We start from the raw sequence: 16157 nt of genomic DNA, 5'->3' as shown, positions 1-16157 counted from the left end.
ATATTTTAGAAATGTTATATATATATAAACTATCGTTCGATCACGGTGAAAATTGAATCAATCTATGAGTTTCATTAAAAGTCGATAGGCAGTTCAGAAGTGTATCGAAACAAATAGATAAATTTCAGTGAGATTAATTAATATATAAATATGTACTATACATCCTTTAGAAAAACCAACGGTTAAACATTTTTTTAATAAGCTATCATTTAATATAAACGCTACGGAAGTTAAATCTGTAATTTAATCTAATATTAAGTATTAAAATCTTTATCGCATTGAAAATAAAAAGGCTGATAGGTTTTAAGAAAAAGTAGTAAACCGTATTTTTTCTACCCACTCCGTAATGGAAGATGTGAACACAAAAATGGAGGTTATCAATTTTGGATGGACTAGTATCTATTTTTACTGTATATGTATGCACAATCAAAAAATTGTTGGATGGTCTGGTAAAAATTGTCGGTATTATCACATTTTTTCAAGTAATTCATACATTTCAATCTAAGTTTAACGTTTTATTTTATTTTAGACACGATCTTCGTATTTTCTTTTCTAGTTTTCTATTTATTCACTGCCCACTTCAAAATTTAAGTTTAGGCTATTACACACAAAGATGCGTTTATTTTTACGACATAAATCTGCTCATAAATATTTACTTTTTAGTGCGTTCTATAACAAGATAAAAACATTTTAAAAGGTTACAAACACACATATTTTCTTGCATCATTTTAAATTTTATTTTAGTTTCAGTTATAATGCATTTGATAAATAATATTGGGCGATGGCTCAGGGGCACTCTGACCTATTCGTTGATATCGAGCCGGTATCTCGTATAAAAGTCAGTGGTTTGAAGTGTTCGGTTTGTCTTCAATATGAATTTTTTAGTGCTGTTAGTCTTCATCGGTTTCACAATTTCTTGCGCTCGGTCTGACGATTCCGGTAACCAGTTCAAGCAAAAAAATGTCAATTACCAAAATCAAGTAAATCGGCAGCAGGAGAATCAGAATAATAATGACTTCCAGTCAAACGATAACGTAAAAAGTTCTAATGACTACGATAAAAACTACAATAGTGGACAGCACCAGAACAACTACAACGAAAATCACCAGAATAACTTTGAGCAAAGGCAGAATCAGTTCGATGATAACCAGAACAATCAATATGAAATAGGTAAGTGCCTTCGAGTTGCGTAAATTATATTAAATTAGTTTTAAACTTGACGTTATGAAATTTTTAACTATTATATATTTTAATGAAAATTTATTAATCTTCATTAAATAAAATATTTGCAGAACTAAAAAGTGTCTTATCATTAATTTAATCTACGAATTTATAAACTAGATTCTGGTTCTCTAATAATGGAGATAATAATTTATGAATAATAAATAACACTACAATATGAAATTTGTAAACCTATATTCGAAGTATAATTTACTTAAACTAGAGAAACTGTATTAAAAGCTTATTGAGCGTTTAGTCTGGATTACACAGTTAAATTCTAAATTAACCGAAGTGTCTAAATCTAGATTTAAATTAGCGAATAGTAAATTATGTTAATGTTACATTTTTAGACATGAAATAAGGAAATGAAATGAAATAAGATAAGTATGAAGGGAATGAAATGTGATAATTTTATAATTTTTTAAATAATATTTTTTTAATTTTACAATTTTGATACGTTTACGCTCTAGGTTTATGTTACGGCCAACTTTTAGGTAGATTTCATAAGAAATCTACCTATTGCAATTGGTACCATGATTCGACTTCTGGAAAATTTCGACATATCTTCGTGTTTCACATCCCCCAGACCCCAAAACCAACATCAGTTCAAAAGTTTATATATGCATTTATATATATATTTCACTTTCTTGTGGACACGATAACTGCCGTAGTTTTGCGCCAATCGCTTTCAAATTGATACGTAAAATATAACGACCCAAAATCTCAACCTAGTTTGTTAATGGGCAAAATCGGATCATGATAGTAGAAATGGGGAGTTTTTACGAAAAAAAAAATATCGCTAAATAACTTTCTTATTAAGTAAAATATCGAATTTGCTTAAAAATTCTACTATTCTTTGGATAATGGCCTAAAAGTTATATAAATCAATTTTTTATATGACCAACCCTTACGGCAAGGATTACTAAAATGTTGCTGAAATTGTAAGAAAATGAGGCTTGTTTATGCTAAACATGAACAAGTTTTTTCACATTCAACCATTGTCGTATTGAGTAAATTTTAATTTTTTTTTAACTTTAAGGTGGAAATCTTTTTTATCCCCCACTTAGCACCGGTAAAATCTACCTCCGCCTTCCGGCATGCCGAAAGGGATTTTTACTTTTAGAAAAAACTCATTATTTTAAGTTATTTTGGTAAAATATTATTTCAAACATAATAACATATTACAAGAATTTCTACATTCTATTTGCGAATGAACATTAACAAATTGAAATACACAGGAGATAAATTATACGGGACAAGTTTAGCACTCCCGTTGCAACTTTGATATTTAATACACTTTGACACCAATAAAACCACTAACGCTTTAAAATTCGACTAGATAACTCTTTAAGATATGTTTAAAGATTATTAAAATACCTCAAAATAAGGCAAAAAATCAAGGAAAATCACTCTTTATTCTCCAATCACTTTTATAACATACTACCCGATTACATTTGTATTCAATTTTGTTTTTTCAAAAAATAAAAACTAAATAAAAGAATCCATTTTTTACTTCTTTTAATCTAAGTTCATACTCACTTGAAATGTATTTATAAAATCTAAAATATGCTTGGTAACACTAGCCATGTTCTTTTTGTATAAAATAAGTTTTCCCTCGATTTTTTACATTATTATGTCTAAATTTTTTCTCATTATGTTCACCCAGTTTGGCATGTTTGCTCTAAGATTTTCCGGTTATCGGGGATTTTTCAAGTATTTGATGTTTTAGATTAAAATAATTTAAAAAAAAGTTAAAAACAAACAGGCCGATATGGAAGTGACTTGCTGATTTGCTGTCATTTTCGTTAAAAAGAAACTGAGTAAGAAATTTTGAAAAGCAACTAGTATTACTTGGAAAATTTATTTAAATCTGTAGATAAAAATATGATCTCGGCTCAAGTATTTTCTTTTGAGAGCATGCTTGATGTGTATTAATAGAAATAATTTATTGAATTTACTTTTTTTAGCTCTTTATTTAATTTGTATTGTCGTTTTGCATAATATTGTATCTATTCAAGAGAATTTTAATAAAATAAATAATTGTAAAGTAAAACGTAAAAGTAAGTTGTTATATTTGTGTAATACATTTAGAAAAATGTATACAAGTTCAAGTACTGTATGTAAGTTTTACACTGTTTATAAATTATTTATTGGAAATATTTATAATTATATAAAACAGTAAATAAAAATTAAAAAAAAACAATTAATCTATGAATGAATAAGTATTTATTCACTTTCTCCGGAATTCAATTTTATTGAGCTGACGCCCAAATACAGCTTCTCTCTCCCTAATTTTTTTGATGACGAGCAATTATTTGTTTAGCATGTAATAACTACCAGACCTGTCCGGTATTCAAACAAAAACTTCCAGAATAAAGGCAGAGATGTTATCACTCTCACTGTTGTTACAAGAGATCTCTTAGACATTATGATTACGAGTAAACGTTCCCATTACATTTACTACTATTATTCGTTTAGTCAAATTATTATAATTTTCCCTTTTTCATGTTCAATACCAAGGAAATAATTCATGATTATTTCTATTTTTAAGTTTGTTTATTATTAATGTGGATTAATATATATTTTTATTATAAATAATATTTACCTAATTGTTATCCGGTTGCAGTACTGTATTGCTAATAGTTTTGTATCTTTTTTTAATTTATTGACTCGTTTCATAACAGCTTTAAAATGAAATTATCGGATGTTTATCGTATTCTCAGAGAGTATATGTTTCTTGATTCTATACTTTTCTGATAACACGTCTGATTTTATTTGATTTTTAAAATTCTTTCTTGAAAAGGTGATATAAATCCGAAATAAAAGTCTACCTATTTTATAGTTTATAAGAATAGAATTTATGCCGGTTTTGAGCATGTAAAAAAAAAATCCTTACATCATATAAAAACTTTATAATCAATCATAATTTTTTTACAGACATTATAGAATTTTAATGATTTTTGATGATTTTTAGAATTTTGATGATTTTTTGTTATCGTCAATTTTTCTAAATGTCGTTCGTATGCTAATCATGGACGGTAATTATTTTTAATTAAAAATTACCCTTATTCTTTTGAAGAAAAGCCTGTGATAATAATTTAATTCAAGATAACTGATAGTTTCAGTAAACTTTATGCTCAGCGACAGAAGTTTTGCCGAGAATAAACTGAATGCTTATTTCTTAGATATCAATTTTATAAAGGATAATCGTTTTTTGATTGATTTGTAATAAATAATTTGTAATGTTCGTTCAAAGTTAATGCCGTTTTTACCTAGAAATAGTAGCTTGTAAGATTAAAACATCAAATGTAAAAAATGTTTAATTTAGAAAGGGTATTTAATAAAACGAATCTTGTGCATAGTAAATAATAAATACGTATTTCAGGAACAATCTGAGTATTTAATAAATTTAGGGATTTCAGAAATTTCTGGTGCAAGAAATGAGTATGAAAACGAAAACTAATATTTCGATTAAAATGAATGTGTAAAAGATACTTAAAAGTTGGAGAGTTGAATTCTAGGTAAGTAATAGCGGCAATGCTGTGAATATGCGCATAATATTTAACGGCTAAATCTTATAATGTAAAATTTCTTTTTCTGTTTTAATTTTTTTTCTTTTTTTTGTTCTCATCTGGTTTATCATTTAAGGGATAAACGTTTAGTTGCTTTTTATAAACAAAAATAAATTTCAAAGGCACTAGCAAAGGAAAAATATTTCTGTTGTTATCGGTTTCAAGTTTTGTAAACTTTTATCCCACAATGACTTCCACTGAAACAATAAATTTGGTGCTTGTCACAGTAGATAATCCCCTTGCATTTTCATTAAATATAATGCTGTGTGAGCATTGATTTACCTGATGTCACAATTAGATAAAATAAGATTTCATTTTTCTATTAAATATCAATATTGTTTTTTTAATTCCTTAATATAATGTCAAAACAATGCATTTTTATATTACGATTTAACTACTTAATGTTTCCTAACAGTTTTTCCCAAATGAAAACAAAACAGATGTCAGATGTTCACTAAACTAACTACGATACCAATGATTCACTTAGCTGTGATATCAATGAGTAAACAAAAATAATTTATCAAGAACATTAAGCATTATCTTAAGAACAGAAAGATTGAACATTTTTGAGATGCGTTTCTCACGCTACTAAAAATACATGAGAAATTATTTAAAATTTAACAAAGACCTCAATTTTAAAAAAAAAAGCTTAAAAGCTTTAATGTCATATTTAAATACACCAAAGCATCCAAAAAAACTACTTTAGTTTTGATTTTCTTGTTGATATTTTTTAGAATCCACATTCGAATGGTAAATTTTTTCTCGTTTTATTGTTTTTGTTTTAAATTGTTATCGTAATGTATTTTCATGCAACATTATTGCATTAAATAAATTATATTTAAAATTTAAAAAAAATCAGTAATTCAAGTTTAATTATAAATATTTGAAAAATAATGAATTTTTGGATCTGGTAGGAATTGACTGTTGGGGCTGTGACGATACATTACGTACCATTTTATTTTCTTGAGTAAACATGTGGCATTTTTGAAAATTATATTGTAACAAGACCAATATAACGAACCCGAGCAACGGATTCCTACAATTAAGAAGAAAATAGTAGAAAATATAATAATGGAAGGAATCCAGAAAGGGTCTAAAAGAAACCCTCTTAGTGAAGGTAACAGGTTCGTTTAACAATCTTCTTTTGTAATACTGCCCAACTGTAATACACCCACCTAAACAGTTGTTGTTCGTGAGAAGAGTTACCGAACCGCAGTAGGAATTTCATGGGTATGTGTGAGGGCAGACGATCATTCTCACGCTTCGAGTTGGGTCCGGTCCGACAGGTAAAGAAGATAGGAGTATAAATACTCCGGGGAAGACCAGTTGAAGTTAGTTCTGCGAATCAGTCTAATCGAGATGTTATGATGAAGTCTGCGAGACCAGTTCTGAGAGATGTGTCAGTCTGCTAAAAAATGGTTTGGTGAGTTACTGTAAGTGAAAGAGATAATCTATTAAATTTCATTCATAAATTGTTAGGATAGTTTTATTTGTGAACAGCAAAGGAGGTATTTGCAGTCAAAGGACTTTATACTTGTCTTATCTATTTTACTATTGTTGTTAATACAAGATTAGTGGTTAAAAATGTTAAGACTAGCGGTCATGCTATGTCTTTTGTCAATGGGACTGAATTCTGATTTTCATTATTTATCTACCTGTGAATAAATCCTGACGATTACTTTAAATTCTGTTTTGTATGTAATCACTGTTTACTATTGTAATTATTATTATTATTTTGTGGTTGTGATGACTATGATTAATATTTATTAAGTGTCCTTCCTGTCGGTTGCATGGACATACACCCGGAGGGTAGGGGATGCAAGGCTTCACCTGCGACATGAAGATGCGACCCCTGTTTAGTACTGATGGGTGTCTGTGGGGGACAGCCCTGTCCAGAAGGGGTGGGAGGCTCCGGCGTCCCACCATCAATGATTGAATGGGGACTCCTTCGTGCCTCTGGGAGAGGGAATGTAAGACCGTAGTCCCGGTGGAGGTCCCCTTGGCGGTTCTACATTAGAGGCAGGGCGCTAAGACCGGAGTTCCGGTGAGGGAACCTCTTTGGGATCCTCTCATTAGAGGCGTGGCATGCATTGCAAGCTGAGTCTCGGCTACCTGAGCGGGATCTTGTGTTCTGCCGAGTTAGTTTGAGGCGAAGGCACTCCCCGGAGCTAAGCTGTGCTTAGATGCTTTTTCCGGCTCCAGGGTGGGCGGGGTAAATGAAGGTGAACAAAAAAAATTATTATTGATATTTATTATTATTATTATTATTGTTTGCTGTTGTCATCATTGTTATTCTGATTATTATTGTAGTGATTACTTTTTTTTTTACTTATTTTATTATTGTCGTTTACTATTATATTATTATTACAATTGTCGTTATTATTATTGATTTGCCTTGTTTAGTTGTATTTTTAAACCAATAAATTGTTATTATACAAACATTTTCAATTTTCAATCTCTCAAAATCCTGATCGAGCCGCGAGCACGCAACAATATCAAAGCGGAAGAAAAATTGAACTTTGTATCACAATATGTTGATCAAAGATCTGTAATATATAAGACATATATGAGTATTAAAATATCTGTCGTATCCAAATTTGTTGGATATTACTAATCGACCAGGTTTTTTACTCAGCTTCATTCTTTGATATTTACTAATTCACTGCTTATTACTGTAATTAAAATTCTGTTTATAGTGGTTAATGAACGTATAATGAGGTTAACTTAATGAAAGGAAAGGATAAGGAAATTTGTCTAGGAAAGATAAGTAATTTTGTCTTTAATTTTCTCTTCGTAAGGTAATTTATTTTAGATTTTTTTGTATAACCCATTCCACTTAAAAAATTACACCATCAGAATCTACTGGTTCTACCTTCAGCTTTTAGGGTCTAGATATTTTTTTCAGTGGTCATTTTTAATTTAGTTATTTATTTTCGAGTCTGATATTTTAAATGCCGATTTCAAAGAAAACTTATAATATAATAGGTAATCTATAACGTGTTTTCAATTCAAGTAGGAACCCTTTTATACTCCGCTCTAATTTAGTTTTATACAAATGTAGCCTACACGATGTGGAATTTTTTGGTTACAAAATGTTAAACAAGTCTGTTACATAAAAAAATCCTATGTTTACACACTTATTTAATGTTTACTTAGCAACCTCTTTTAAAACTAAATATAATTTAATAGCGTAACTGTCGTATTAAACAGACAGTTTTATTTATTACTATAGCTATCAAACAAAAATAAATATTTTTATTAAAAACTATTCAAATTTTTAATAATAAAGAAAATAAAAAAAATTAAGTGTCCTACTTACGAAAACATATTTATACTTAATGTTAACAGTTCATGAAGTACACACGGTATAAAATTATTTTAATATAAATTCTGAAAAAATAATAAACAAATCAAACGAAAATACCAGGAGCAATAGCAAAATTGCTTTATATTTTGCAGAGCTTTTTATTGTTTTTCTGCCATTTTATTGCTAGCAAGCTGAAAGAATGGAAAACTACGAAAGCTCTTCTTATATATATAAAATTTGGTAATATTTTTACATATATATATATGTAAATATAATTATTTTTTATAAAATTAATTTTAAAAATCCTTATCTTTTTATAAAGGTCTTATTTTTTATAAATGATATTTTGTTTATAATATAAAAATTAGTTTTACAATGATAAGTAATAGTATTAGATCACTGTATGTAACGTTTCATTCCTCAGGAAACATAATAAGTGTACTTAACTGTTACGATTTTTCCCTATTATAATTTAACATATTTATGTAAACAACTATTTCAGCTAATTTTAATAAAAAGTCTATAGCACTGTTTTGAATATTGATTTCTTCTATATTTCCTCTATAACCATTGGTAAGAATAAAAACGAACTAACAGTGTGGATTGCAGAAATAAACATTATGACAGTTAAAAAGTGTTGAATTTTAATAAATTCTTGTATCTAAGGAAATGCTTAAAGAAAAAAACAAAAAAACGACGCCTTCTAAAACTCATATAACTCAAAATCTCCAGCATTTTTGATTTAAAGCAAATTCTAAGGAAATGTTCGGGTATTTAAGCAGCTTAATTTTGGTAGTTTTGAGTTCCGATTACAAAAAATGTTTCATAATTTACTAAATGTTTCATGCTTTAGAATTGTATATCAATTTCTTAGTAGTTTGAATCTTACAAATTATTTTAAAATAATGAACAACTTACATTTTAAAGTTAATACTAGTATTTAATTGCTGGCCTCTCATCATGATTTTAGATTATGTTTGTCACGGCTACTTTCTATTTCTTAAAAACATTTAAATAACAGACAACAAAAAGGAAACTACATTTCTAAAAAATAATTAGAAAATATAAAAAAAATATTATCTGTAAAATTCTTCCTAACAGGGAAAGTTGTAACTAGGTTTAAGTTATATTTTACCAGTCACGTAAACAGTTAGTTGAAATTCCTTTTTCGATGAGAGCGTGTAGAGAAATTTATCAATCCATACTAGAGAAAAGTTGCTTCACAGAATTATCCTCGTTCCCTTGTGCTTATTTATGTATATTAAAAATTTCTTTAACTTTTTCAAAGATTTAGTCAATTCATCATTACCCTATTTGTACATGATATCAGTAACTGCATGCAAAGATAACAGGGTTAAAACAGTTGTAATCAAACATTCCTAATTTGAATAGATTGTTTAACCAGTTTCAAATATGCGTAAAACATGTTCAGAATATGAATAACATATGCAATATATATGAATATGTATATATGCATGTGCATATGTAGAATATGCTGAGCAAGAAGACGTATATATATTTTCATAATTTAAAAACTGTATTCTCGTTAATGGTACTGTAGTTTATAACGATAATGATTTCGGTAGTTTATAACGAGACAAGTTTGAATTGCTTTTCAGTCGTTCGAATTTTCTAGCTTCAGGAAGCCTAAAACTGGTCAATAGTCCCTAGAATATCTTTTACGTGTCTGATTTAAATGGGATTTTGCAATTTTTTGGCAGAAATCTTCTCAGGGGAGAAAAGTGAAGACCACCAGGACTCATTTTCAGAATTGTCTGTCTTGGTACTACTGCATAACGGCAACACACACCTCAATCAAATGACTTTGGTGTTGTGTACTTTGTTATATTCTGTTTAGTTTAATGCTACTATTGCTGCTGGAATTCAGAAACTTAAGATCGCCCAAATTATGAAGAAGCCTAAAAAAATGGAGATTATCAACCGATTTGAAATTTCCGATTCACTTTGTGAGATATACTATATATAATAAAATACTCAAATAATACTAACCTCTGAGTCTGTCTGTGCTGACTATCTTCCAAATATTGCATTAAAATAGTAACGGAAATAAACAAATTCTTTTTCACTTTTCTCTTTTCAAGGGAAATTTAGAAGTTATAATTTACGAATGAGTCAATCAATCAGCCACATATGTACTTTAGTTTATTTAGATTTTTTAAAATGGTACTTTATTAAACTATAAAATTTATCTGATTTGTTATTATAATGTGATTTCAGATTTGTTGAATCATCAGAACAGCTTACACCAATACGGTGAAAGTCAAAACAACAATTATCAGAACGTTCAAAATCAAAATGGCCAGAACCTGAACAGTGATGTCAATCAGAATAACAATTTCAACACTAAAAATCAGGACGACAAACACAATAAACAACACGTTCAGAATCAAGACAGATATAATAACCAGAATGGCGAGAATCAAAATACCCATGACCAAAATGAAAATAACAACTCTGAAAACCATGACAGCAGCAGCGATCATAATAATAACAACAATCAGAAAGATCAGAATCATGATGACAAGAAAAACCAGAAGGACAAAGAACAAAAAGACAAAGATCAATCAAAAAAAGATAAGAATCAAGATGAAAACCAGAAGGACAAGGATCAAAAAGATAAAGATCAGAAGAAAGATCAGAAAGAGGATGACGATAATGACAAAGATGATAATGATGGTTAGTAGTAAGATTTACAGCTAGATAATTTTATATTGTAAAGATGAATAATTAAGGTATTAAGAGGTATATTCTTAAGGTCACCACATTTTGTGTCATAACGTAATTTATTTTAATACTCTATGTTCTAGAGAATGGAGGGAATGTGAAACTCCAAAGAAAAAAATCTGCATGTCAGTTTTTGTCGTAGAAAATTTTTTTTCTAAAATGACACAAGACCCTATACTTAATCAAGTAAACGTAAAAATATTCTTTCTATAAAATACTGAAGTGACGTAATCGTCTGAGTTCAGGTAATATTTACCTGAACTCTCTTTGAAAAAATATTAATTGAGAAAATTAATAAGTTATCAGTAAAATAATTGTTCTTCTGGATGCAATTCAGAAAAGTTATTAGTTAATGGATTATATTTAATTTAATAGCTTATTAAGTTTCCTAATAAAAAAGGTTCTATTATACGTAAAACGAACGGATTTATTATCTTTATTGTTTTAAGTTTGCTAAATTTTCAAAACTTGTGAACTAGTTACGACTTCTACACAAAAACATCGCTGGTTGTAGTGTCTATTTGGGATAATTGATTGCACACCTGTAATATAGTTAATAACTGAATATTATGTTTATAATATATAAACACGTCATACACGTTAATACATGAATAAGTGATATGCTATTATATTATAATAATAAATAATTAAAAACCTAATATTATGGACTGTAAACTGGTATTAAGATCATTACTTGGTTAAGCAGCCTGTAGATTATTTATTATTATAACTCAGCGTTACTATCAGCGATCAGTTTTATTAGCCGTTTTAATTTGGGTTAATAACTGTGACCGATATCTGATTTACCTATACAAAACCTAGTTGATTTACTTTTTATAAATATCAGACTAATTTACCTTAATTTTTTACTTAAATATTTATTCATTCATTTTTTTTCTAAACTGCAACGTGAACAGTAAATAAGAAAAATGTATATTATTCCTTAATTTTTTTGTTGTTTTAAGTTATTTCACAGTTTAGATTTATAGGGCTTAAAATAAATAAATCTAATAATTAACATTAAAATCTTTACATTAATACTAAGGGGATTTAGTTTTAATGTTATATTAAAATAATAAGTGATATTATGTTTATAGTAGATGATGCTTATAATATCACCTACTCTGTGACAACAGGTGATATTATAAACTATTTTTTTATGGAAGTAAATTTGGGTGGGGCGTTTGCCTGCAGGAAACTTTAAGATTTTTCAAGCGTGATCATGGTACGCTTCTAGTTCTTTGGAAATCAAATTGAATTGAACTTCTTGAACAACATTTTTTTTCAGAAGATAGAACACAATTTAAAAAAATAACGTTTCCAATATCGTGACATTGAAATTTTCTTACTTGATAGGGTGTAGAGGTATGAGATCTTTGGAGGATAAGGTGTGAATTTCTTCTTATATGTGATTTTTAATTTTTATTAAAAAAATCATTTTCAAAAAGGAAACTTTGAATACCCAATTTATTTTTTCATAGTTTACTGAGAGGCTAGAAGACAATAAGTGATGAAAGAGCTTGAAATTTTAGTCATAAGGTTAAAATTAACTACATTTTATTCATAATGTTATAATAGAACATATTTTGGAAAAAAGATTCAATAATCAATAATGTTATATTTCAAGTTTACTTAACTGAGGTGTTTAGGGAAGAAAGTTCTTTGAGATGCAAAAAGAGATATCAATTTCTTCATTTTCAATGCATTTTTAAATATAAGACATTTTGATAAAAAGTAGTTTGAATACCACAAATTCAATTATTTTTAATTTAGGAGCCTTGGTAAGAGAGCTGAGGATTTTGGGTGACAACGGGGCCTGGATCTTTTACTAAATGTTTTAATTTTTTCCTTAGGTAAAATGTACTATGATATATGTAAATTTGAATATCACAGAATTTCATTTTTTTTAAAAGTAAATTTGGGTGGGTTGAATGCTTGAAGGGACTTTAAAGGTATTTCAAGCGTGATGATGGTACGTTTCTAGTCCTGTAAAATCAAACTGAAAAGTTTAGTGGATATGCTACAAATTGTTTTCTCCCCTTAACATTTCTTTTCTCATCATCAGACTTTACTTTCTTTTTATGAACATAATTAGATTTATTACCGTGAAGGAGTACCTAGGAGACGAAATTGAGAAAGTATGTGGGTGGTTACATAGTTAATTGATAGCGTATGACAGTTGGAAAGGAGTATCCTGTAAAATAGTGTAAGAGTTTTTTTGGTTTTATGGTACTTGGGATGAAATAGAAAACGAACATTATAAATTATTTCTTATAATACGATTAGTATGGATCGAGACGCTAAACTTGTATTTACAGACTTACCGTGGCGGAGCTTATCACCTATTATTTTAAGTAGACTTATATTTGGAAATTTTTCTAATCAAACATTTTACACTTACCTTGGTTTATGTTTTTCTAACGTATTTAAATACGAATTATTCTAAATAGAATTATTAATTTTTAAAATAAACAAATAATAGAAAAATATTTTATAAGTTTGTGTAGGCAGACACATTTTTTCTTTACTTTGATTAATCAGTACACGAAAATTTATTTAAATTACGTTTTTCTCAACTTTTCAAATGGTACTGGGTACATTTCAATTAAATAAAAAATAAATAATCTTTTTTTTTAAATGAAAAATAAAATTAATGGAAAAATAATGCAATCCCAAATCGTGTGATTTCTCCCTGCCTTCTTTTGGTATATTTAATAAAATATTTTGTGCAAATGTAGCATATTTTAATTAAGATGTCAGATTTTCAGTTGACTTTTTCAAATTTTAATATCACTCTTTTATTTTTCATAATAAAAAGAGTAGTATAGTATAATATTTTTATGAAATTAGTAAAAAAAATTACTTCAGAAGCAAACAATACAATAATTCACACGCAAAAAAAAATTACTAAAGATTTACGATTTTAACTTTCATACTTCTAAAAAATAAATGTAGAATAATTTAATAAATAAGTATAGTATAATTTTAAAGAAACATACAATTATTTAAACTAGACTGATATTAAATTTATTTTTAAATCTGTCTAAACTTTCACGGGTAATGCTAGAAATCTGATAAAAGTCGGTATGAAGTTGAGGTTTTGCTTTAAATAGACTATTTTATTAACTACTGTAGAGAAGCTAGTGAATACTATTGACTGGATTAATTTCTGTTTTCAGATCATGTAGTTGATAACGGTAGTTGTCAAAGCCATAAGCAAAATCAAAACCAAATTGAGCAAAGCTATCTGGATTACAATGAACAGTTTAATAACCACAATTACGATTGTGAAGTTAATCAAGGACAGATTAACGATCAGTGCAAATTCATCAATGAACAAAACAGTTTTCAGTCTCATGTAAACAATCAAAATGAAAATGAGAATAAAGATAACGAGTATCAGTTCACTAATTACCATGATAATAACGAAAAGGATCAGAATAACAATGTTGGTAATAATTATCAAAATCAAATTCAACAAGCCAACAAGCAAAATAACATTAATATTTATCAAAATAACCAACATCAAAATGGTAATAGTCATTTCACCAATAATAATCCAACTCAGAACTTTAATCATCAAACAAACGCCGATAACCAAAAACCGAATACTATTAACCAGAATAATAATGAATACGATCTATATAACAATGACAATGAGAATTATAACTACAATAATCAAAATTATAATCAGAACTATAATAATAACAATAATAATAAACAGAATCAGAACCAATATACGAATGACTACAGCAATCAAAATCAAAACCAGTACGTTAACAACAATCACAATCAGAACCAGAGACAAAACCAGAATAACAACAACAACAATCAGAATCATAATCAGTACGCGAACGACCAGTTTGTTAATACTGGTCGTATGGACAGCGAGCAGTATGTTAATAATAATAATAATAATAATAATAATAATTATCAAAATCAGTACCAGAATATCAACAACCAAAACCAGTACATGAACGACCACAATGATATGTATCAAAACAAATACGTTAACAACTACCAAACTGAAAATCAGAACCAGAATGTGAATAACGATCAGTACCAGCACGACTATAATGAGAAAGACAAAAACCAGAATAATGATAACTATCATAGTGAAAACCTGAATAGCAACAACAATAACAACAAAAATGCGAATCAGAATCCCAACGATTCTAATCAGCAAAATGTGAATAGTCAGAATAACAAAGAACAGAAAAAATCCATTAATTCTTCTGATAACGCTCATAAAATAAACCCGAACCAAAATAAAAACCAAAACAATAATCATAATCAAGAAAACACCCATAATGAACATAATGAAGGCACAATCAGTAGTTGGTTCCAAACGCTCAGAAAATTTATTTAAATAAATTTTTTTTAATTTCTTTTGATCTATAATAAAGTATATATGATAACATGTGTGTATATTATTTTCATCTTGCTTTTATATGATACCTCAGTTTTTTTTTTGTTTTTAATCAATAAATTCCATTTGTTTATTTATCCTTTTCTTAATAAACATCTTCCTAAGATGGAATTTACTTATGATCGTTTTTTTAACTACTTCTGTGAAACTATTTTAACTATTAATAAATAGTAAAATAAAAAAATAAAAAAAAAATATTAATTAAAATTAAAATTACAATTAAAACTAAAAATAAAAATTATATTAAAAATGAACATTAAAATTAAAAATAATAATAAAATTCATTGATCATGAATCAGAGATGATGCATGGATCATTAATCACAGATGAAAAAAATTAAAATTATAAATTTAAATTAAAATTATAAATTTAAATTAAAATTAAAAATAAAATTAAAAAAAAAAAATAAAATAAAAAAAAACAAAAATTAACGATAAAATAAAATTAAAATTAAAAATAAAATTTAATTAAAAATTACAATTAAAATAAAAATTTAAAAAAAAAGTAAATTTAAAATAAAAATTAATATTAAAAATAAAAACATAAAATAAAAATAAAAATTAGATTTAAAAATAAAATTAAAGTTAAAATTAAAATTTAAAGTTAACTTTAAATTAAAATTAAAAATAAAAATAAAATTCATCGATCATGAATCACCTATGTATGATTCAGGGTTCATGAATCACTAATGAAAAAATTAAAATTAAAAATTACAATTTAACTAAAATAAAAAATAAAAAATAAATAGAAATTAAAATTAAAACCAAAATTAAAAATAACAATTAAAATTAAAATTAAAAATAAAATTTAAAAAAATTAAATTTATATTAAAAATTAAAATTAAAATAAAAAAATTAAAATTAAAATTAAATAAACGGGAGCA

At 27.2% G+C, this 16157-nt stretch overlaps 1 protein-coding gene across 1 annotated transcript; it reads left to right on the top strand.

The window, feature by feature from the left end:
• Window positions 1–654: 654 nt before the first annotated feature.
• On the top strand, window positions 655–15309 carry LOC142330475 (uncharacterized). Its single transcript, XM_075375744.1, has 3 exons — window positions 655–1170; window positions 10339–10797; window positions 14025–15309. Exons 1-3 carry the CDS (start codon window positions 873–875, stop codon window positions 15212–15214), a joined length of 1947 nt encoding a protein of 648 aa, XP_075231859.1. The 5' UTR covers window positions 655–872; the 3' UTR covers window positions 15215–15309.
• The last annotated feature ends 848 nt before the right edge of the window (window positions 15310–16157 follow it).

Source organism: Lycorma delicatula, chromosome 1, assembly GCF_047948215.1.
Source record: "Lycorma delicatula isolate Av1 chromosome 1, ASM4794821v1, whole genome shotgun sequence".
Taxonomy (NCBI): Eukaryota; Metazoa; Arthropoda; class Insecta; order Hemiptera; family Fulgoridae; genus Lycorma; species Lycorma delicatula.
This window is presented reverse-complemented; position numbering and strand designations above follow the sequence as displayed.

Coding starts and splice junctions, on each gene's coding strand:
- LOC142330475 (XM_075375744.1), top strand. CDS start 873: ATGAATTTTTTAGTGCTGTTAGTCTTCATCGGTTTCACAATTTCTTGC. Junction 1,171..10,338: donor GAACAATCAATATGAAATAG/GTAAGTGCCTTC, acceptor ATGTGATTTCAG/ATTTGTTGAATCATCAGAAC. Junction 10,798..14,024: donor TGACAAAGATGATAATGATG/GTTAGTAGTAAG, acceptor TTCTGTTTTCAG/ATCATGTAGTTGATAACGGT.